Here is a 24,331-nt window from a genome sequence, read left to right on the forward strand (position 1 = left end):
ATTAAAAAGAGTAAGAACAGCACATTGCTTAAGTTCACGCTTGCAAGTAAGATATGCATTACATTTCACTAAATCCACAACATGGGATACAAATGATATCCATTTAAATGGCAACACTGCCCAAAGCAGGCATAACCCTATGAATGCAACAACCGTACATAGAACATAGAACAGTACAGCACAGGGATGGACTCTTCAGCCCACATTGTTGTGCCAAACATGATGCCTAATGAAACAAATCCCTTCTGCCTGCCCTTGGTCTGTATCCCTCCATCCCTTGCATATACATATGCTTATCCAAAAAGTTCCTTAAATGCCCTTATCATATCTGCCTCAACCACCATCCCTGGCATCCCTTCCAGACTCTTACCAGTCTCTGTGTAAAAAACTTGCCCTTCGCGTCTCCTTTGAACTTTCTCCCTGTTACCTTAAATGCATGTCCCCGGTATTAGACATTTCAACTCTAGAAAAAGAATCTGACTGTCACCCCTATCTTTGTATCTCAATTTTATAGACTTCTATCAAGTCTCCCCTCAGCTTTCACTGCTCAAGACAAAACAACCCGAGATTTTCTAGCCTCTCCTTAAAGCTCATACCCTCTAATCCAGGCAGCAGCCTGGTAAACTTCTCCTGCATACTCTCCAAAGCCCCCACATGCTTTCTGTAATGTGGTGACCAAAATTGAATGCATATACTAAGTGTGGCCTAACCGAAGTCTTATAAAGCCGCAACATGACACCCTGACTCTTGTTCTGAATTCCCCTACCAATAAAGGTCTATGCACAACTTCACCAATCTTTGGAATTAATCTAAAGTCATCAAATTGATAGTGTGCCTTTACATTGATGAGAACATTATTAAACTGGCACAGACTTTGACAGAATTTCCCAGGAGGATCTGGAACAGGAACAATGCTGTTAACAAAATCAGTCTTTGAAATAGTTAGTCACTACTCCTTAGATCATATGAAGTCAATATTGGCTGCAGAACATTTAAGTCTATCAGAAAATTAAAACATGCCTGTCATCATGAGCGAAGAGAGATCTGTGACAGTCACCGAATTCCAATCCCCAAATTTTTACATTCCGGTCAGCTGACCCAGTTGCGATCAGATTGCTGTCCTACAAAAGACATGAAGAACAGTGAATTGCAAACAAAAGTACGAAAAAAGATTATACAAAGAAGAACTGAGAAGTAAAACGTGCTCATATTAATAAAGAAATTGCTTGGTAATTTTCTCAAATAATTTTGTTGAACCAAGTTCTTTTCCACCACAGCCCAAAACAAACACAGTTCTGTACCCATTATATCTGTCACAAAAAGGAATGTCAAGCCTATTACTGTATATATGTAAATATGCTTACAGAATGGTGATCTACAACTATTATGTCAATCTTGCTTTCCAGTCTTTTATTTGTGTTATGATTTTCAAAAGCAGAAGCTTATTTTCAAACAACAAGTCAAATTCTCTGTATTTTGAAGAATTATGCAAACAATTGTTCACTGTATTCTTCCCAACACAGGAAATTCCACTGCAGAAGTAGGAGACAACTGAAGCGAATGGAACACACAGCTGTTCTTGCAGGTACGTGAATATCACACTCAGAAAACACTCCCCTCCAGGTACACTTAAAAGAAAATTATTTGTGTAAGAAAAGAATCATGAGTAGGCAGCTCAGTTATGTTTTTAGACCTATACCTCGTCAATAACAGTATCATGTCAGTACTTCATGTGTTCACAGCAGGAATCCTGCACGATACAAATGCAGATCAATCATTTGAGTGATTGTGTTGCAGCTGTATCTTTGACCCTTTAAGAGCAATCTCTGCTAGGAGCACAAAATAATAAAACTTACCCAGTAGGCTTGCGAAATTAGTTGAAATGAAACAATCACTCAATGATGTGCACATTTACTTTGCTTCGATTTCATGAAAAAGACATCTCCTTCATATTTCTGGTGGTGGAAGCTACCACATTCCAAAGTGCAATAAGATAAAAGATGTGCCCAAATTTGTTTTTTAATTTGTCCCGAATGTCTTGGAATTTATTGTCCTTTTATTCCATAACAAACACTAACGTTGAACAGATGTCACAAAGATGCACAAACTTACATCGGAGATATCCATACAGAGCACAGGGAGCTTATGTCCATAAAGAGAAAGGAAAAACTAAAAATAAAACAAAAAGAATAAAATATTAGAACTGGCCATTAGTTAAAAATCACATTATCTCCTTTTGCTTTTTCCCCACTACAAGTGTGAAAGATCATTTTATTTTTAAAAAAGTCAGCTTGAATAAGTGTAAAATTCCCTACACTTAGCATCTGCAAATATTTACAAATATTTTACAAAGCTGCCTCATTTCTGCAGCACTTGAGTCATCACTGTAAGTCATCACAATAAATGCAATCACTTTTTCCTCAACCATAAACTTGACATGTTTTGTTTCTCTTCCCATCTTGTGCTACCATTGAAGATGTGATCTGTATAGTCTATTTTGGGCAAACCACAGCCTGGAATACTGGCCTACTTCTTGGAGGATTTTAAAGCATTATAATTCCAAATATGCCTCTGCTGCAAAGATTTATTGAAAGTGTACTTTACAAGTTTATTGCCAGTGCAAAATAAAAAGCATTTCGTACTGTCATTAAAGTCCTTTGCCAGATGTTAAAGTGCAAGGTGGCTCTGAATTGAAGTGGAGTGACACCATCTTCTCCACAGTCTCAGTTCTCTTTGATCTAGCACCAGGCTGAGCTCTGAGTCTGTAGGTCATATTTCAATAGGGTGACAGGCCTTCATTCGTGAAGCTCATTAGCGAACCAGTTGGAGTTTTGACAACCCAGAATCATTTGTGTTTGTTTTTCATGTTAGTTTCCAATTTATAGTTGTATACTTCACCTGCCTCATATTTTATCATGGTTGAATTTAAACTTGAAGTTTGTTAATCTGGTAGAATAACTAACACACTACATACCCACTTATTCTTATGTAATAATACAAAACAAAGAAAAAGCCATGATATTATAGATTTGAATTACCTTATCTTCCTTTGACGGAAGCAGTTGTGAAGTAGATTTAATAATAACTCTTAAAAATGAATTGAATAATTAGCTAAGAAAAACACTGATAGGGTTATGGGTAGTGGGACTAATTGGTTAAATATATCACAATGGGGTTACGAGACCACCTTCTAAATCATGTATCATATTTTGAAGGGATGAATTGGGGTAGCAAATATCTTGCTTGTAAGTACATTTTTTAAAATTTAAATACTGCTCTCAGCTTGGCTGTTTGATTTTAAACATCTATCTATTTCAGATAAGCAGGTGGCAGCTTTTGTTCAGTGAGGATGGACTTATTTTCCAGATGCATTTCACCAGGTTTTCAGGCGTCCTTATAAGCAATATTTTACCTTCAGCGTGTCTGTGTAGAATACTTTAACAGTACAATCGAGCAGAGATACTGCTAGCAGCCTCTGATTAGGGCTGTAACAGACAGACAAGATATCTTCATCGAGCTGCAGAGTGCGAATATGATTCAAAGAGAGTCTGTAATTAAGGTATAACAGAACATAGGTGAAGATTAGCAACCTACAAGTTGCTTCATTGTATATGTAAAATCAATATGATCAATTATGGTAATGAATAAACATTGCAAAGACCTGTGCTCAAAAGGACACAATTGGGAAAAATGTATTTGCATTAGTAAATGGAATAGAGATGATATATTTGGAATATAACTAAACCAATGCACAGGATTGGGAAGCATTGATTTAAATTACCAAAAGGAAAATTTAGGAATGGTGTCAGAATGTTCTTCAGACTCTGGGACCACACACTGGATAGAGTAGTGGAGTTGAAAAATCCAGAATCATCTTATGTAGATAGATGGTTGGCTCTTATTTTTGTAGATTCAGCTTTTCTCTTCTCCCTTTCCTGTAACTCATTCCTTCTATTTGTTATGTCTTTCTACTCAAGCCCCTTGCTCCTTCCGATTCTGACTCTAACTTACTACTAATCTTCAGTTTGTGTGCTCTCTTGCTGCTGTTGCCCGAGGCTTGAACCACCAGACACCCCTTCAACTTAAACATATTTACCCATTGTGCCTCTCTTGGTCTGCTCAAAACATGCTCAGCAGCATTCCAAGTTCACTGCTGTATAATGATTCCTAAAGCTCTCCCTCCATATAAACTATCCTACCAATACTCATGACAATTCTCTAAATCTCATTATCCCCTGTGGACTTGATCATTAACAAAGCCACCTCTGATCATTTACTTGGAATTCTTACCACCCACATCTGCCTGGTCCCTTCCAGTGCCATTCACAATCCATCTACTATGGCAAGCTTCTACCATATTACTTACAGACACATCCTTTGTTTTCCAATTACCTAGCTTTGTTCAATCATTTGCTGTAATAATTCCACAGCTGCTAACGTCAAGTTTTATGCCCTCATCACCAGTAAAACTTTCACTACTTCCTATTTTAGCTGTTCCCTTTGGTACATCCTCCAAATTCTCAAGCCCAAGGACTGAACTGTCAAAGAATGCATCACCCAGAACTGATTTTCTAATGCCAGAGCCCTGCTCTCTTTTCAACTTTTAATAGTCCATGTAAAACCCTACAGTTGAGATTCTACAATACATCAAGTCCTGCTCATACATAATCACCCTTCTTCCTAAAGTACATTAATTCCCAGCCTCCCAATATTGTAAATTACAAGTCTTACAAGTCCTCATGTTTAAATTAACCTCCTCCAGCTCCAAAGGAACACATTCCCAAACTTCCCAATCGACTTGCTCCAAAACTCTTGTATTCCGATCCCTTCTTTCCCTCAACACTGAAAGTTGCTCTTCCGGTTACAAATTCCCTCTCCGGATTCCTCCGCCTTTTCATTTTCATTTCTTCCTTTAATCTCACTTATTTGTTCAAGCTTTTGATCACTCTCCCTAATGAGTCTTCCTTTGGCTCAGTGCTCAATTTTCCATAGTCTCTCTGAAGCATTATGGGACTTTTCTAAACATTAAAGGTGCTGTAGAAGTGCAAATTTTTAAAAAGGCTACGTTCAATGTTAACTGGCTGACTGGAAGAAGTATATACTTGAGGTGATTCTATTTTTATTTAATATCTACATGTACTTTTATGAATTATCAATTTCACATTTTCACTTGAAAAGAAACTAAAGCACTGATGATGTTTTATATCAGTCTCGTTGAATATTGCCACAGTGGTGATTACATGGAGAAATATCAACAGATTTTCTTCTTAAACCAGATGAGATCAATTTCTCAGCACAAAGTGATGGTCAGAGCTGAGACCTTCCTGAAATACATAGTTTGACAATTAAATGGATAAATATGCTTAGCTATCATGACAGCTCAATCAGCTTTAACAATTATTTGTTATTTAATTAAGCAGCTCGATTTTCTTTGACCTCTCATTACATACCTTGTCTGTGTTGTATTTTCATCCTTCACCAATTCAAATTCCCAAAACTTCACCATCTTGTCAGCACTTCCAGTAACAAAACCACGCTAGAATAAAAAATGATGAACAAAATTTTAAAACATTATTAAAACATGTGTAAATGGATGAAGTTGTTCAAATAAAAAAATATTATTTTGCCATCTTGGCTTACAATTGCAATTTAACCCAGAGACAATGACAGTTTCGTCCTGTGATCACGACGTTTTGTATTTACTGTGAAGGAATGACAGAGATGAGATACATTATCTAACCATGGTACTTTATTTTACTAGTACCACTGAGAAGCCATTTTATTAAAAAATCAGTTGTCAACATGCTGGAGTATTTTTGAATATCTATTTGAAATCAAAAAAATGTTAAACTGAGAAAAAGGGTAGAAGAGCAGGACTTCCTTTTTAAATTTATTCTTTTCCAGAGAAAAGGCATTGTTGGCAAAACCAGCATTTGTTATCTATTCCTAATTTATTTCAGGAAAGCAGTGGTAAAACCTCTTTTAACCAAATGCAGTCAATGTTGTGAAAGATGTTACTGCTATCTGCACAGATGGCACATACCTATACCACAGCCTACCTAACAGTGATGTAGTTGATTTACTCAGCAGTTAGCTGTCGTGCTCCCTCCTCATCCAGAATGTTACATACTGATGTATTGAATTATATATTGGTTCCTCTAATTTAAGTTTTAGATTACTACTATGTGTATAAACTGTATTGAATTTCCATAAACATCCTTAGCTGCTAACAAAAGATTGGCCTCATTTTCAACAGACTTACTTTTAAACAGTCCATTTACCACATTTGTGACTTGAACAGTTTGCTTGATATGGACTACAAGGAAATTTGAGTAAGGGCAACACAACGGCAATTTTCAAATCTTACCTGAAATAAAGTATTCAGCTAAAGCCTGCAGAATGCATTACCTGGTCTGGTGCCAATGAAATGGACCACACTGCTCCATCATGGGCATCAACTGTTTCCAACAAATTCCCAGAAGATAAATCAAAGAGCTGTAGCTTTCCAGACTACAGAGAAAAAGCAAGGATAGTGAATACAGTTGCAGCCAATAAATAATCTACTGCAGATGTACACTAGTATTCAGAGACGTTACTTAGATGTTACACAGACTAATGTCTTTTATTTGCTGCCTATTATTTTTTATCACAAAGTCACACCTGTTGATGATTAAGAGTGTTTAAGTGTTGCAAGCTTTGATACAAAACATTAACAATCTAAATTATCAAGACAAATCTCAAAACATTTTCAGATGAAAAGCTTCAAAAAAATGTTTCCTCAATACCCTTTTTTTTTCACTGATCAATTCACTTACAATGAGTTGATCAGGTCTTCCCGCATATGCATGTGAACTCCCTATTGAGATAGCAATTATAGTATGCTCTAGGATGTTGAGCCCCTAGAAGATTCAATGGAGGCACTTATACAAACTTAAATTCCACCTGGAGCCAACAGAAGTGACAGCCCCTCACAAACTGAAGTGTCTGAAGTTCAATGGGTGATAAACAAAGGACAAAATTTCACTTTAACATAATCTTCACTTCCTTGAAGAACATCCAATGGCAGCAATATAATATTTCCAAGCAACAACCACTAGTCTTGTGTAGGCTTTCAATACATGGTGACTTACATTTTTACTTGTCTGAAATGCCCAGAAAATAAGATTACAAGTGTGACACCTTATGTCGATTCTATTCAAAGTCAAGAACTAATGGAAAATGATCAAATGATTTGTTTCTAAAATGAAAGATGGTCTACAGAAAAGATCAGAAGTTGAAACCATCAAGATTACATGAACTATGATTAATACTCACTGTAAGTCTATATTTCCCTTCACTTCCTTTAGTTATAGTAAATAGATCTCAATACCGTTCTCACGTGGGTAGTTAAATGACATCTTTATTGGATCCCACGTTATGGTCCATTGGTAAGTACACTCCTATGCTATCAGAGTCATACAAACCCAGATCAGGGCATCCTCATATTTGTAAGTTGACGTCTTCAGAAGGAAAGATTTTTGGCTTCCTCATAGCCAAAATCAATTGTTCCCAATTTATTTCAGTTCATATCAACAATAAGCAAAGTATTGCTACATAATTCTGTAATTACCTCACACACAGCTCAAATTAAGGTGCAGGGAATTGTAGAGAATCTTCAGTTCCTTACCTTTGTTCCCAAGATAATTTGTCTATCCCCAGGAACAAAGAGAGAGCAGAGAGTGTATTCACAAGCCATGGTCCTGATACACTGTAGTGTAGATCTGAGGATTGGCAAAACATAATTCTCAGGATCTAATAGTCAAACGTTGCACAGCTTTTAAAACAAAATATGCACTTGAAAACTGTTTTGGAGTAGACAGTATATTTCAATTTATTATCACATTTTCAAATAGGTCATCTAGACTAGTAATAGAAACCATAGGAATTAAATCTACATGTATACAAGTGTAATAACAATAAATCTACAAAGGTGTATGCTAGAATTGGACACAATACTCCAGTTGATGCCAAACCAGTGTCCTAGACATGCTCAACATAACCTCCTTGCTCTTTTCCCCTATTAATAACAGTTAGAATGCTATATGCTTTATTAACTGCTTTCTCAACCTGTCTTGTCACCTTCAATATCTTAAAAACACCAAGGTCTTCTATAGCTGAAACTGCTCTAGAAGTGTGCCCTTTATGTGATGTTGGACCTCTGTGTTCTTCCTACCAAAACAAATCATTTTACACTTCTCTGCATTACATTTAATTTTCCATGTGTCCATCTATTCTATGAGCCTGTATATATCCTTTGACAAAAAGTAAAATACTATGAATGCTGGAGGACTGAAACAAAAAAAAAAGAACAAAATGCTGGGGAAACTCATCAGGTTTGACAGCATCTGCGGGCAGAGAAACAGTTCAGAGTTCAAAGAATCATACTGGACTCAAAATGTTCTGTTTCTTTCTCCACAGATGCTTCTAAAACTGCTGAGTTTCTTCAGCACTTTCTGGTTTTATATGCCCTTTTGAAGTTCTATGTTAATCAACTCATATTTCAATATGCTTCTAAATTTTATATCACCGCAAATTTTGAAAATCTGCCCTTTGCACCAAGGTCTATGTCATTATCCGAGATAAAGAACAGCACTTACCCTAGGGAACTCCACTACAAACATCCATTAAACACTACTCTGCATTTGTTGTCAATCACCAGTTTTGTCTCAATGTTTCTACTGTCCCTTTTATTCCATGAGCACTAACATTTGCTGTGCCCACTTTATTAAATGTTTTTTGGAAGTCCATGTACATCATTTCATCGATACGCTCATCAACGCTCTCTGTTACCTCATCAAAAAACAATGATGCCAATTCACCAGGAATATTGTCCAACATGTTGAATAGTAGGAATTGTAGTACAACACTGTTAGAACAATAACAGTTACATATGCAGAACTGATACAGGAACATGTATTGCAATAATAAACCAGTCCTGGTCCCAACATGATTCTGCTGGTTACAGTAGATACACACAATTATTTCAATTCATTTTCAGAACAGAGGAAAATACCTCATGATAAACTAAATGCACGCATTTTCAATGTGCAACAATTCAAAATCTGATCAATTTTTATTTTCTGTGGAGGACACATTCCACCAAGGTAAGGTACCATATCTCCAGACACAAGCAACAACAGTTCCGACTTCCTAGGAGAGTACTAGATCATAAATATAGAATAACTGGAATGGAAAAGTATGTAACTCTGCCAATCTTTAAGGGGAAGGTACCCTGTTACCACATTGCAGCCTATTTAGTGCAGTGGATTTCCATTATGCTTTCATTTTCTGTGCCTTAATGAAATTTGTAATAATTCAAGCTTTTTTGCATTTTAAAATGAATGCCCTGAAGTTCCCACTGCATCATTGTCCATAGTTGATATGCAAGGGTACCATGCACCCTCAGTGACCGTATGCAAGAAGTTTTCTGTTAGCACTATGCTAGTCAACTAGATCCTGAAATTGCAAAAATGAATAAAATGATGTCCTCATCCGTTGATAATTAATGTTACACATCTGATATGCACCTCAGTATTAAACATCCTTTCACTTAAGTTAGTTGATCTCCTGTGGCACTAACTCATGTGAAGTCAAGGCCAAAGGCTGATTTTCATCCAGAACAACTTTATAGCAGGCATAGAATATAGAAGTTTCTGTCCACAAATATTAAAACTGCCAAGTCTAATATAACTGACAGGTTAACTTCTTACTTGGAAAGGTGCTGGAGCTAAAGGGGATCATCAGGGAAGGACACAGAGCAGTTGCCTGCAAGCAAAAATGAGGTAGTCACTTTCTAAGCATGTAATGGGGGAAGGAATTTCAGGAGAGAAATGGGGAATGCCTGACAAAGATATCACAACTTTCCCTGTAGAACTCAGAGAAGCATACCTACTGCTCTTGAGCACACAAAGAATTTTCTAATCATTTATCTAGAGGTCTTTGTTATCATTCTCAGCTACTAACTTGTAACTAACCTGTTAAAAGAGCCACAGCATTCACCCCACTCAGGCCCTGATTAGAATGGTACTACGGTCCTTTTAACATAATAGGCACCTGATTTGCCCACCTTGCATCTATTGCCTAAAGTCAAACCACAAGCAAGATGATTTCAGACAAAGTCACAGAATAGCAAAGTAGCCTAAAGTAAAATGTTACAAGAGCTTTTTGTATTTGGAAATATAAAATGACAGCATCTTAAAACTTTCAGAGAAGTATTCGTTTTATACAAAATCTTTGAGGTAAAGAAACTATTTGTCCTTATATAAGACATTAGTCTGAGCTCAGCATATTGTGCTCAATTTTTGATTCAATGCAGGTCAGTGATCTTAAGACTTTAAAAAAGTAGAGGGTGGTTCACAATATTCATTTAGCATTTAAAGCAACTTAGTTGCCAAAACAAACTCAAGAAGAGGTTGGTCTCCATATTTCAGAAAAGCACAGACCAAGAAGTAATTTGAACAACGTACATAGGACAAAGAAGGATATAAATTATACTTCCGTCAACAGTTTTTCAAATAGGTTAGTGAGGTTAATAAGTCACAATCTTATATGATGAAAGCCAAATTAGGGTAATGTCAGAAGGTGGTTCTTTGCTCAGGAGTTGTGAATAATTGAAAAGGGCTGCAAACTCGTGCAGTTAATACAGAATCTCTGAATTTCTTCAAATTAAACTGAACACATTTCTGGTCAGGGTGGAGATTAAACCACACAAAATTAGGTAGTTTAGAGGATCATTGAAAGTCAGAGAGATCCCTTGGACTAGTGTTAATCATTGAAAGGGATCAGAGAGGAATTTCCCAGTATTTTTTCCCCACTTAATTGGCTTGGGTTTTTAACCTCTCACAGCAGTTTACAAGGCATCCCCGCGAGCTGGGGCAGGTTAGGCAGTGTATGCAGTATGATGTGTGAGGTATTAACAATGTGAGACTAGTTAGGTGGTTCATGCATTCACAACAGCTAAGAAACGGAATAACTGCCTGAATCCAGCTGAAGGTAGAAAATTTCAAACCATTAGAGTTGAAGTGAATAGCTTAAAAATTCAACACTGATATAATCTTAATTTTAAAAGTAGAAAATTAAGCAGTGTAACAAAACCAGGCTGACCAAGCCAAACTGTGAGACATGGCTACAACTGCATGCTCTCTTCTTTGCTTACAAGTTTGCAAAGGAAAAATCCACACTAAATTTAGATGCAAGAATGACACAAAATAGATGCCACAGAAGTAGCAAGCTAAGTCAAGCGCATGCAGATGTAAGATTATCCGTCTTTCTCTCTCTCACAGACACACACATATTCAAACCTGTTCCATATCTTGACTGTTTCAGCAGATGCAGAGAGTACTGCAATATTGTCAGAACTGAAGGCGATGGTTCTTGCATCTGTTCTGTGACCTGCAATAGTTATCCTGGCTATCTTTGTGCACTCTGGCATTTTCACTGTTAAGTTCAGGCTGTAAGCTTCAACAGTGTTGTTTTGCAACAGCATCACAACCTTAAGCTCTCCGTTTGGCAATAAAAGAAAATTGAACGATCTAAAAAAAAATCAAAATCAAAAGGCCAAAGTTACAATAACTTATAAGTTATGCCAAAGGGTTAAACAAACTAAACTAGAATTCGATTGCGTTAATTGAAGATTAAAGAAATCCTCTAAAGGTGGAAGCAATAATGACAATAATGAGCAGGCCATTTAGGACTAAGATGAGGAGGAATTTCTTCACTCAGAAAGTGGTGAATCTTCGGAATTTTCTGCGCCAGTGGGCTGTGGAAGCTCAATCATTGATTATATTCAGAGATCAAAAGACTCCCACATAGTAAAGGATAAGAAACTGATGTTGGTGTAGAAGATCAACCACAATCTCAGTGAATGGGCTTGAAGGGCTAAACAGCCTCATTCTGCTAAGTCATATGTTCCTTATGTTTTTAATGACTGCTCAGCAAAACAACAAATCTAAACTGAATTTCATTCCTAGTTTTAATACATTAGAGCTATACCAATACTAGCTGAAGAAATTTATGCACTGGCCTTTATAGAATGGTAATATTGCTCACAATGAGTGAAATGCCCAAACACGTCGCTCTGGAATTATATACAATATACTTTCTTATACATGTATAAAGTCAATACTAAACAGCAGGAAGGTACGCTGTAAGATAGAAATGATTTTGCAATCCACAGATTATCTCTTACTAATAGAATAATGCCTAAAACATTAAGGACAAAGTCCAACATCCTTTCAGATGTTTCAAAAATTAAACTAAATTTGAATATTGATTAGGAGTAGGTCAGTCAGTCTCTCTAGCATACTCTATATTCAATAAGATCATGGCTGATTTGATTGCGACCTCAACACCACATTCCCATCTGCCTCAGATATTTTTTATAGCTTTTGTTTTGAATATAAACATCTTCACTTTAATCTTCTCCCAGAAATCAGGACAACTTTTAAAATCATACTGGTGAAATGCTGTTCTACTATTTCAGCAATTTACCAAATTTTCAGTAAGGAATAATTATTTATCTGAATTTTTACATAATTTTTGTAAATACAATCCAGTCTCTGTGAATGATAGCTTTCTTAGCACTGACTAGAGAAAATAATTTTATTTATTGTTTTGAAGAAATTATATTCTTTGCAGTTGGCCACACAACAAGGTGTCACCTGATTTTTCCTGAAGCTCTGATATTTGTGACTTTCTGAATCTCATCCTTTAGAGTTCGTTCCACTTCAGGCTCCAAGTTAACATCAGATTCCCCTGACTCAGCCTTTTGCCTGTTAAATAATCCATAAAATATGCGATTAAATACAGCACAATAAAATAAATAATTCCATATGCAAAACATTTCTATCAGTATAGTCAGATGCCTTTATTTCAAGACCACAATTTCAACTTCCTTCTGTCCTTCCATTACTCTAATAACTTTCACTGATTCCCTTTAATGCCTTCACTTACCTGAATACTAATGTCTAGCCCACTTTCATTATACAAGCAAAGTGAGAAGTTAGACACAGACAATAGATTCTGAAGCACATGGTTCAATGAGCCGTGGTGTTCCATTATTGAGTGATTTCATATGATTTCTACATGATTTCACATCCTCACTGACATTTCTCCATGTATTTATAACTAGATTTTAGGCTGATCATGAGAGATAACGTACCAGAAAGCACTGGAAAAGAATCAGACAATGATTTGCAGGTAACTTAGAGCCTCTGGAAAGGGAAGACTGAGAATACTGAACTGATAGAGTAACAAAATGCAAAAGTGTGCCATTAAGATTCGGAGTGATCTGCACAGAAACAGATGCAGTCCTCATTTTACCCCACTCATGTTTACATTTGATCTAATCATTATATTACATTAATAAATTTAGAAATCAATGTGCTGGCACATTGTAATTATTCCACAGTTCAAGAGTAACATTTAATCAAGTTTGTTACCTCCATTTCTATAACCTTGCCAAACTTAGTCCCTGTCTCAGCTTATCTGATGCCGAAATCCTCATTCATGAATTTGCCAGCTCCAGACTTGACTATTCCAGTGTATTTTGCCTTTCTCTCACGTTCCGCACTCTGTAAACTTGAGGTAATTTAAAACTCTGCTGCTCATGTCATAATTTGCACTAAATCATGTCCACACAATACCTCTGTGCTCAGTGAGGTATACTAGCTTCTGGTTAAGTATTACCTTAATATTAAAATCCTTATTCTAGTTTTCAAATTCCTCTACAGCCTCACCCCTCCGTACCTCTGTATTCTTCTCTAGCCCGACAACATTCCAGATAGCTTCCCCCTTCCCACTCTGGGTTAAGCATTACCAAATTCAAAAGCTTCTCCATTGGAGACTGTGTCTTCAAGTGCCAAATTCTCAAACTTTGAAATTTTTTTTCTATAAAATACTCTTAAGCTTTTGGCCAACTGCCCTATTAGTCCATTATCTGGCTTGGTATCAAACTGTCTTAAAAATCTGTCCTGTGAAGTACCATGAGCTGTTTTGCAGTATTAAAAGTACTTTATGAATCCATTTTGTAGGTTTGGCCATTATTCTAAGTATGAGGAATGTGAGTAATGTTAATGCTGTGTTGGCTACTTAGCTAGAATTTTAAAGAAACATTTAATCAGAGAATGTCAAGGCATTCTAACCATTGTGTTCCTCAGTCCTGACAGTTATCAACTGTTCACTTTAGTATATGAGTAAGTTGAGGCCTGCCAGGCGAAAACCAAAATTTGTCTGCCCAAATATCCTAGATGTGAACAGAAACTAATCCAACACAAGTTTCTACCTCATTCTCCTATATTTATTCATATTAAATTAGTTTATTTACACACTAGAAATTAATTTAATGACCAACTTTTAAAACAGTTTACCACACTTTCTATGAATACTTAATTTGGATATGTACCCCTTATAAAGTGTAGCAAATTTTTAAAAAAATTATTTGAAAATTAATTTTAAAACTGTCCCAAACACTGCACATAGATGGCAGTATGGTGCAGCAACAGAGTTTACTGTTGAGCTAGTGACTAGCACCCAAAAGGAGTTTATTGTACATGAATACTTGTAACAAAATATCTGGCTGAAATTATAGTTAAACCACGGCAAGACTTGCAAAAACAACTAGATAATACAATTAAAGATTTAACAGGAGAGGTGATAAATGTTTTACACAAATTGATTTATTTGCAAGTATTTTTATTAAAGTTTTCTTAAATGTTTATTTGAACTGGTCCAACTTTTGACACCTTGAAGGAAGTGGGCAAAGGCCTGGGCCAGAGGAGACCTAAACTTTCCTTATCGGGCAAAAAAAACCACAACAAATATAAAAGCAACTTGCTGTGAATGGTCTCGTCTGGACCACAAATTCTCTTCATCCTGTTTTTACTTGGTGGGAAAGCTGGAACGGCCAGCCTGATAAGGCCACAACTAAAACTATTGCTTGGCTCAATCTATTAAAAAAAATTACAGCAACTGCAATCCTTCCAGAAGCAACGAACAACTCAAAATGCCTTGCTATCAATTGCAGATTCAGCAATCCTCATTATGTACTAGATAGATGTGTGTGGGAACATAGATACAGCCAGTGCAAAACAGTAGGGTGAACTGTACAGTTTTGGTTCCATCTTTTCCATGCTCCTGTATTTTGTTAAGTCAATTACATGAAGAGCAATGAAAGAAACCTTTGGTGTAATAAACAGAAGCTGTTTACAGAATCAAGACAAACAGGAATCTAACCCAGGTACCACATTGCATATAAAATCTACGAGTTTCTCCTTTGATTAGCAATTATCTAGGAAACAATGGGATTGAAGGCATACTGCAATGGTATGTAACACCATTAACACTTTGTTGGTAATTTGATGTCAGGAAAAAACCCATTTGAATTTATATCATATATTCAACTCACCACATTCCTGGCCACTGTTACACATCTTCTGCCAGCAAGAATGCCTGCATTGCATTAAATTACTTACTTAAGTAACAATCATTTTCAACAGTTTTAGAAGTGCCTGTCTGCGCAGCTAATGAAAATATTATTTAGTTTTTAATGAGACGTTCCTAGCAATGTTCACAGGCAAAATAAAGTTGAGAAATTAATAACCAAAAGATATTTAGATGATTTACATTTTAAGTTTTATAAAAGCAAACATCAAATGTCTATAGAACGATATGGGAGCCTGCCAAATATAATGTTATGGCAGAACATGAACAGGAGCCTGCCAAGGACTGAATGTTCCTTACTGCTTCATTTTAAAGCATGGCAATTCACTTGATGTGAATTCTGTCACCATGTCATTTTGAGTGTTGTAAATCTTACCAATATATTTCCTCTATTCAGTTTTTTCCGATTTTACTTTCTGGTCATGCTTGAAAGTGGTACCTGAAGGTGGGCTTGTTTCCATGATCAGCTACTGGCTCTCTAGTGCCTTGACTATGTGCCTAAATAATAAGTGTTTTTCAATCTAGCACAGCAGCATTGCAGCTAAACCTGATAGCGTCTGTCGATCTTTCACCGCACACTTCTCAGATACAATTATAAACGATTAGAATAGGCATCCTAGACAATTCCTTTTCTCTCTGGCTCAGAACCACTGAAATCAACTGCAGCTACTTCACCAATAATTTCATGGAATTAGCTAATTTATCACAAACTGGAAACAAGCCTGAAATCTCTCAATTCACTGCCACAGCACACAGTAACCTCACCAGGAGACATTAGTCGAGAGATGGAAAAGGAAAGGTCTCACACTGGATATATTTTAAATAAAATCTTTCATACACCAATCTCAAATTGTGAATTTACTGGAAGTCACTGGAGAAAAAAAATCTTTAATTCTTATTAGTCAAATTTTTACCTGCAACATTATCTCAAAGTTACTTAAATTTATGGACAGAGCGGACCACTGCATTCTTCAAAAAGAGCAGATCAACAGCTGGTGTTTAGTACAGTTAGAATTCTAGCTCACCAACATTCATTGCTCTAACATACAAGATATATATGGATGTGAAAGATCACAAACCCAGACTTTGCTCAACAATTCAGAAAAAAGCTACCATTCCCCAATTACTAGTTAAATGATTGCAGATTTTATGCCTCCACATTTTTGGCATAATTATTCCATATGCTGATCATCTTTAATATGAAAAAACTTGCAACATAGGCCTTTGTCATTTGCCAGTTTAACCTTCACTCCCAGTCTCTGTTTCCATAGTTTAATTTGATTTGGCATTCCACATTTACCCATTCTGAATGCTTACTACCTTAGAAGTACTAGCAGCCTTTCCTTGATGAACAAAGCCAAATTTTCAAGCCTTATATTAACACAAGGTATTCATTTTATTTCTGTCCTCTGTCCCACAGCAAGGTTTTGAATGTTTACTTTCTGATCTGTGACAATTAGACATTCCAGATATGACCTGACCAGTGCAATGTGCAATTTAAACATGGTCTCCACTGTCACTCTACTCTTTGGATGATGTAATCGAGGATGATGCTTGCTTTGTTCCAATGAGTTAACATTGGAAATGTTGACTTTATGAACTTATTAAGTTAATGTTATAATCTGTAACATTTCAAACATCTGCCAAAAACTTCCCAGGCCCTAAATAACATGAACTATGATAAGAACTTTGGGAAAATTGTTTGAAAAGTCCAGCAGGGTCTTTGTTGACTTTGGGAGAAAAATGTCACATTTTCCAGCTAAGTTGTGGATGTTGAGAATCGATTCTCATCAGTGAGTGGCGATAGACCTATTAACAGGATTATCGATTGTTATCACCCTCACTATTACTTTATCTCACTTCACTGATAAAGACATTCCTACTCAGTAGCAGAGACGGAGTGACTGTGGGATAGTAAAGGGAAGATGATGTCATTGGAGAAATTAATTAACCTTCTTCGTACATTGCTGGGAATTCCTCCAAATGGCTAAGACTACACTAACCTGGGTGGCCTGGTGTCGTGGGCTTCTCTGCCGGCTCTGTGGGAAGAAAATGTCCCTCCACTGAGCCATGAAAATAATCAGGATCTCCAAGTCTTTGTCCACAAAACTGGGTGCCAATTTCCTCTTTTTTGCCATGATCAGGCAAATGCCACGAACCATGCAGGAAAAAATTGAATAACAATGCTTAAACAGGTACACAACAGCATTTCAAAGATGGTGCCAGCACCTGGAATCCTGAGATATCCCACCAGTGGCGAGCACTTCCAAAAATGGCAAGTGGGAGAATCAAGCCACGCTGCACAAGAGGCATACCATAGAGAGGGAGTTGATGAATTGAGTTTGGAACAACAGGGCAAGACTCGACTTCACAGAGATAAACCAGACAAAAATGACATTTGACCAAAATACTGTATGATTCAGCCCTTATCTTAACATTTCAACTTTTAGAACAAGGCTTGTCTTCTTTCTTTTTCTTCATCTTCTTCCTGTCAGCGGCAGTGAAGGTGACATTGCGTAGGAGGATGGCTGGAACGGTGCACTTGGCGAGGCAGTGGCCCGGACTGGCTTGGCAGTGGCCCAGGGACTCTGGTTGTGGTATGCCTGGAACGGGGTCTCCAGCCCTGGGCGAGGTGGGGGCTGAAGCGGAGCCTGGGATTCCTGGCTGCAGTAGGCCCAGAGTGGGGTTATCTGGTTGTCAGTGAGACGGCAGTGGAGGCAGCAGCTCCTGGTTACGGTAGGCCCAGAGCCAGGGTCTCCTGGTTGCGGGGCGATTGTGGGTCAAGCACGGCACCTGGCATTGGTGGTCCATTGGCAAGGTGGGCCCAGTAATGAAGAGATGGTGCCTGAAGAGTGGAGACTCTGTCGTTTGTAGGTCCATCGCAGGCAGCGGTGGTGAGCTAGCTCAGGGCTCTGGACTCAGGACTCATGGCGGACACAGCAGAACAAAGACAGACTCTCATTCACCGATATCTTTTTATTCTTAAACTACTCAAAATGGTGCCAGTTTGTGGAAACAGTTGAAGCTTTTCACTATATTTTACTGTGTTGCTCATTGTACAGTACAAGTGACAATAAATTATCATTGATTAAAATCAAGTCATGTGAAATGTTGCTCGTGCTTCAACAGTGGCTAGTGAGGAAGAAATCTAAATATCTCAAAGTATCATGTTTTCTGCAACATGGATGCAGATTAAACGTAAATGTTGGTTACGTTTGAAATGCAATTGTTTCTAACACTGCAACTGACATCAGAATGACATGTTGATGAAACCAAGCAACAATTTCCATTTTGCTAGTTGCACTAGCTTGCTATACAACAACTATACAGCACGTTTGCCTTCCTTGCTCAGATCTTTGAGTATAGGAGTTGGGGCGTTCTGCTGAGGTTGTACAGGACATTAATGAAACCTCTTCTGCAGTACTATGTACAGTTCTGATCGCCCTGTTATAAGAAGGATATTATTAAATTGGAGACGGTTCACAAAAGATTGGATGTTGGTGGGAATGGAAGGTTTGACTTACAAAGGTAGGCTGGATAGGTTCGAACGTTTTTCACTGGAGCGGAGGAGTTTGAGGGGTGACCTTATAGAGGTTTATGAAAGCATGGAGCATAGATAAGGTGAATAGCAAGGGTCTTTTCCCTAGGGTGAGGGTGTTCAAAACCAGGGGCCATATTCTTTAGTTGAGAGGAGAAAGATTTAAAAAGGACATGAGGGGCAACTTCTTTTCTATCTAGGGAGTGGTTTGTCTATGGAATGAATTGCCAGATGAAGTGGTGGATGTAGATACAGGTACAAATTTAAAAGACATATGGGTAAGTACATGAATAGGAAAGGTTTGGAGGGATATGGGCCAAATGCAGGCAAATAGGACTAGTTTAGTTTGGGAACATGGTCAGCGTGGATTAGTTGGACCAAAGGGTCTGTTTCCACACTGTATAACTCTATGACTCTCTGACTCCATAACTGCTGACTCAATTTGAAGAAATATTTGCCTGTGAGATGTTTGTATTCCATTGTGTAACAGAGAATTATTTTCAGATGTGCTAATACGAGAAATGGCAACCAAGGAAGTTTTCCCTTTATAGGCAGTCCTTGGGTTGTGAACAGGTTCCATGCTTGAATCTGTTCTTAATTTGTACACAAGTTGGAACACAATGCAGGACAATATAAAATAGCTGTCTTAAGTACAAAGAAACATTAGTTTGTCGGATATTTAAAATTAATACTAATACACCCTTGTAGAGGATCGCGTTTGTAACTATGAATGATCATAAGTTGGACATCTGTAAATTGGGAACCCCGTAATAACATTTATTCAGTCAAATTAATTGTACTTTCACTCACTTTGCCTTTTTCTTTGCTTTCTTTTGTTTCTTGTTAATCATTTTATTCACTTCCTCTTCACTGAGGATTTTAAAAACCTCAAGAACACCATCTGTGCCCTGTAACACAATTGTCAAATGCAAGATTAATGTGGTTTGTACAGCATAGTTTGGTCTTGCAAGCTTAGTTTTGCTCCATTTAGGAATTAGTGCCATTGATTTCCACTTGTCTGAGAAGTAAAATTGTAACTGTCTTTTAACCTATTTTATTCCATGTCACTTCTCCCTTCTTTAATAATAATTATTCACACAAAAACAAGTAATGTGATTCAAAAGATACTTCAATTCCTCATAATTGCAATATTAATGATAACTTTGTGACAATTTTGCTTTTTTTCTTAAAACATGACTAGTTTAGGTGTGTAAGAGTATGGGCAGTAATTAAGTTTAATGAAGAACATATTTTTTCTACAATCACAATGGTATGTTACTGATTAGTTGTTCTAGATATGTATTGCCCATTTTATTTAAGTCTACATATCAAATAAGCATGAAATTCAGACATGGGACATTTCTATATCAATAAGAAGGGAATACAATTGTAAAATTATCCACATTTCTTTATAATACTTGCAGATGATACTGGAATTGGATTTTCAATGTTACGTGTATCAAAAGCCGCTGAACATGCTTTCTGAAAAACCAATCCGAATTCCCAATGCCCAAAATAAGGTCTGAACAGAGTTGTAAAAATAAAAATTACAAAGACATGATTACATGAATTAATGGAATAGTCTTACGTGTTTTTCAAGTTTTGCTTGAAAGCCTCATTTTTTTTCCAAAACCCTAGTCTTTTGAGCTGATTTTTGTTCTTAGTGCTGTAATGTTTGGAAATCAATTTCAACTGTATAGTCAGAGCTTGTCTAATGTATCTAACTTGGCACAGCGTATCAGCATTACTCAGTTATACTATGGGAATATTTATCTCAAATATCTTCAGATACCCCTCAGGCTCCATTACTGACAATGGATGTACATTGAGAGCATCGAGAGTACTGAATTTGTACTGTGCCACATTGGAGTAGAATATCAGATATAGTGAAGTATTGAATTGTATATTACTTTCAGCCAAGGAGCAAAAAAAAAACTTTTGCATCAGGCCTAAGGCTCTACTGCTCCATTTCCCATTCAATCCCCGGGACTGCCGAACACAGTGGAGAACTGTCTTTCCTATTCGACCCCCATCATCTGGGTCTGCCATTTGACGGTGATCTGCTCCCAACCTCCTAGATCTTACGACCCCCAGATCTGTTTCATCCCACCCCACACACTGGGCCCGCCGAAACCACAACCTCCATCCTTCCCCCCATCTCCACGGATTCGCTAAGTGACCATCAGCAGAACATGCCCTCCTGGTAGGATGATTGGCAGTTCAACTGAGCCGACTCCTGGCCTTTTTAATGGAAAGACATTTTCTGAGGTTTCTGAGATTCCTTTCCTCCTCCTGGTTTTGGCGTAGGTCAAGGTGGCAGAGCCAAGGGGGAAGCAGAGGTTGGGAGCAAAACGAGAATCTCACAACTAGTGCTGTTTAAAAAAAAAGGGGTCGTCCATAAGACGGATGAGGAAATTTTTTTCTCCCACAGACGGTTGAGTTTTTGAGACACTTTCTCAAAACAGGTGGAAACAAACTCTGAATATTTTTAGGGTGGAACTAGATAGATATCCTGATAAGGAAGTGGGTGAAAGATTATTGGGGAATGGCGTAGGTGTGAATGTAATGTCATCAGATCAGCCATGGCAGAGCACATATGAGGGGCTGAATGGCCTAATTCTGCTCCTCCTTTGTGTCTTTATATGTTCGTAAAAAGGTACATTTACCTTATTCAAAATCAGAGTTCCTCCAAATGGTGGAAATTTCTCATCCCTATGTATTGTTACTTTTGTGTGTGTGAGATTGCGAGAGAGAGAGAGACAGAGAGACCACACAGATGGCTGAAACAGAAAGCTTTTCTTCTATTAAATGCTGAGTTCTTCTGAAAAATGTTCAATTTTGAAGCTAATTAATTATGAGACTTGCAATTTCTTTTTTATTTGAAAAGTCAAACTTCAGACTAGTTTTGGACTTGAACACAGACCAGCAGGTCCAGAAGTAGGGACCGCAAGAGCTTCCTGTGACCTGTATCTTATTGACAAAAGGGGTCATTTACACCTGTGAAAAACCAAATGCAACATTAGGATGTATTTTTTTTTTGACTAAGTGTGAAGTTTTTGGAGTATTGTTTGACAACACAGCAGGGGTTTTCTCATAATTCCTTACTAAATTTGCCTCATTAATTACTGATCACGCCACAACGGTGTGCCAATGGCCGATTCCAGACCCATCTTACCAGACACCATTGCCAGAAGAACTTGCCCCTGCTGGGATTTCCCATAATTCACTGGCATCCCTGAGGTCATCTTTAAAAGGGCATTGTGCATCCAGGCAAGTACGGTCAGTCTGGAGCTACCCTGCATATTTTTAGCCATTTGTCTCAGACGTGACAGAACAAGGAAATACAGCACTCCACTTTGTGGTTAGCAACATGGAGGTCCCGCTGGACAGAGTGATGCACAAGCAAGGAGTCCTCTTCTCAGCTGAGAAGCCATGACACCAGATCATACCAGCCTAGTCTGAGGTTGCCACCCAAGCGAGTGCTGTGCATTTCTCCAGATGGCTGCAACTGCAATATAGGAAAATGGTTACAGCACCAGTGTATGTGTCACCATCTTCTCTCTAATACCTCTATGCTACTCTCATAGCTACTAACCCTAAACCTAATCCTAACCCAAAACCTACCCACCTCTTCCAAAAGGCTCATGCTGCACCATTCTCACTATTGTCTGCATCTTTCTTTACTCTCGCCCACTGCAAGCCCTGACAGACTAAACTTACATGCCCACCGTGCCACCTACTCACTCACTTGGGACACCTCACCAAAAATAATAGCTGGGCTACCCATTTTTGTCTCCAGTTATACTTGCCTCGCTCTTTTTCCAGAAGGAAAAGAGACCATAATCAGGCAGAAAGAGTCAGGACTAGTGTTGGGTTGCCCAACACTCAACTCTTATGTGGAGAATATCCTGATTGTGACTGCTCACAGTGGGTGACTACCCATATCCAAGGCCCTGGACTGGTAACATAGACTGCCCTTAACTTACTGCACTGGGAGCCTCTAAACAAAGACTCAACTTGACTAAGGACAGCTGACATCCATGGCAAGTTTCCTGGTTTTGTGTGTACACTTAATGGCAAGACAATTTGAATTCTGGTATCCTTGGCTGAGGGGGAAAAAGCACAAAAATGCCAGGCCAGGCAAGGCAAGGCAGTACAATGCAGGGATGCTGTGACCGCATAGATAAAATTAGAGTGAGTGAGTGCTGTGACAGCAAGCAAGCAGGCCAGAGATGTAGCCTTGTCCAGTCCTTGAGAGACAGGAGAATATCCCTGAGCTCTCAATGTCCTCTGCAGCAGCATTACAACAACTGTTGCCTGTGCATTCTGAGGTGTGCATCTTGTACCTGGATTGGAGATGTTGTATGTGGGATCTTAGAGGCTTTCTCATAGCGGATGTCAATGTCCATGGACATGGGGTGTATGTGGCTAGTGCCCATGGAGCACGTCCTGAGATGTCAGTGCTTGGTGTGCAACATGGAATTACTTTGGAGGAAGTGGCAAATTGTGGTTGCTAGATACCCAAACTGACTTCCACGTTAAGAATTCTCCACATCTGGCCTGTTTGGCGTGTTTGGTATTAATAAGGAAAGTTGTGGCATTAATGTAGCATTTAACAAGCTTTAGTCCCCCTAAATTGGCAACTCACTGCAGCCTAGCGAGAATCCTGAACAAGACATGCAGTGAGTTGCTCTCAATGTCCAACTAAGCCTCACAGGACTTTCTGTGTGATTCTGCCACAAATGTCACCATTGCCCACATCGTTCAGGCCCCTATAAGATTCTGCTCCTAGAGAATTAGTATCTTTGTTTGACTTAAAAAAAAGAACAAAATTTGTTTAAAGTAAACAGTTAGAAAGGGAGGGAGGAAAATAAGAATGATGGAGTGAACAAATGTTTAAGGTAATGATTTTTCACCACCTGTTCATAGGAGAGAATGAGTGAAGAAAGCAATGAATAGAAGGGTAAAGATGAGATCTGTGGTAATACAGAAAGGTGACACAACTTTATAGAAATTGAGTGTCTAGTTTAAAAGAGAAGCAGTAAAAGTAGTAATTAGAAGTGAGAAGTTGGCGGGGAGGAGGGTAGGGGAGATGAATGGAAATGGGTGGCACAATGGTTAGCACTGCTGCCTCACAGCGCCAGGGACCTAGGTTCGATTCTATCCTTGAGTCACTGTCTGTATGGAGTCTGCACTTTCTCCTTGTGTTTGTGTTGATTTCTGCTGTGTGCTCTGGTTTCCTCCCGCAGTCCAAAGGTGTGCCATGCTGAAATTGCTCCATAGTGTCCAGGGATGTATAGGCTAGGTAGATTAGCT

General features: G+C 38.1%; 1 protein-coding gene across 3 annotated transcripts in view; it reads right to left on the minus strand.

Annotated features, from left to right (window-relative positions):
* The window catches only part of wdr3 (WD repeat domain 3), a 69,767-nt gene that overhangs the window by 16,894 nt on the left and 28,542 nt on the right, over positions 1-24,331 (minus strand). For all 3 annotated transcript variants that reach the window (XM_048603113.1, XM_048603111.1, XM_048603112.1), the window contains exons 9-17: positions 19,826-19,923; positions 12,699-12,809; positions 11,340-11,570; positions 7,667-7,760; positions 6,409-6,510; positions 5,451-5,536; positions 3,413-3,548; positions 2,113-2,169; positions 1,021-1,121 (exon numbers count right to left, since the gene is read on the minus strand). In XM_048603113.1, coding sequence (XP_048459070.1) covers positions 1,021-1,121; positions 2,113-2,169; positions 3,413-3,548; positions 5,451-5,536; positions 6,409-6,510; positions 7,667-7,760; positions 11,340-11,570; positions 12,699-12,809; positions 19,826-19,923 — 1,016 coding nt within the window. The remainder of the gene's footprint in view (positions 1-1,020; positions 1,122-2,112; positions 2,170-3,412; positions 3,549-5,450; positions 5,537-6,408; positions 6,511-7,666; positions 7,761-11,339; positions 11,571-12,698; positions 12,810-19,825; positions 19,924-24,331) is intronic.

This window comes from Rhincodon typus, chromosome 11 (assembly GCF_021869965.1).
Source record: "Rhincodon typus isolate 14 chromosome 11, sRhiTyp1.1, whole genome shotgun sequence".
Classification (NCBI taxonomy): Eukaryota; Metazoa; Chordata; class Chondrichthyes; order Orectolobiformes; family Rhincodontidae; genus Rhincodon; species Rhincodon typus.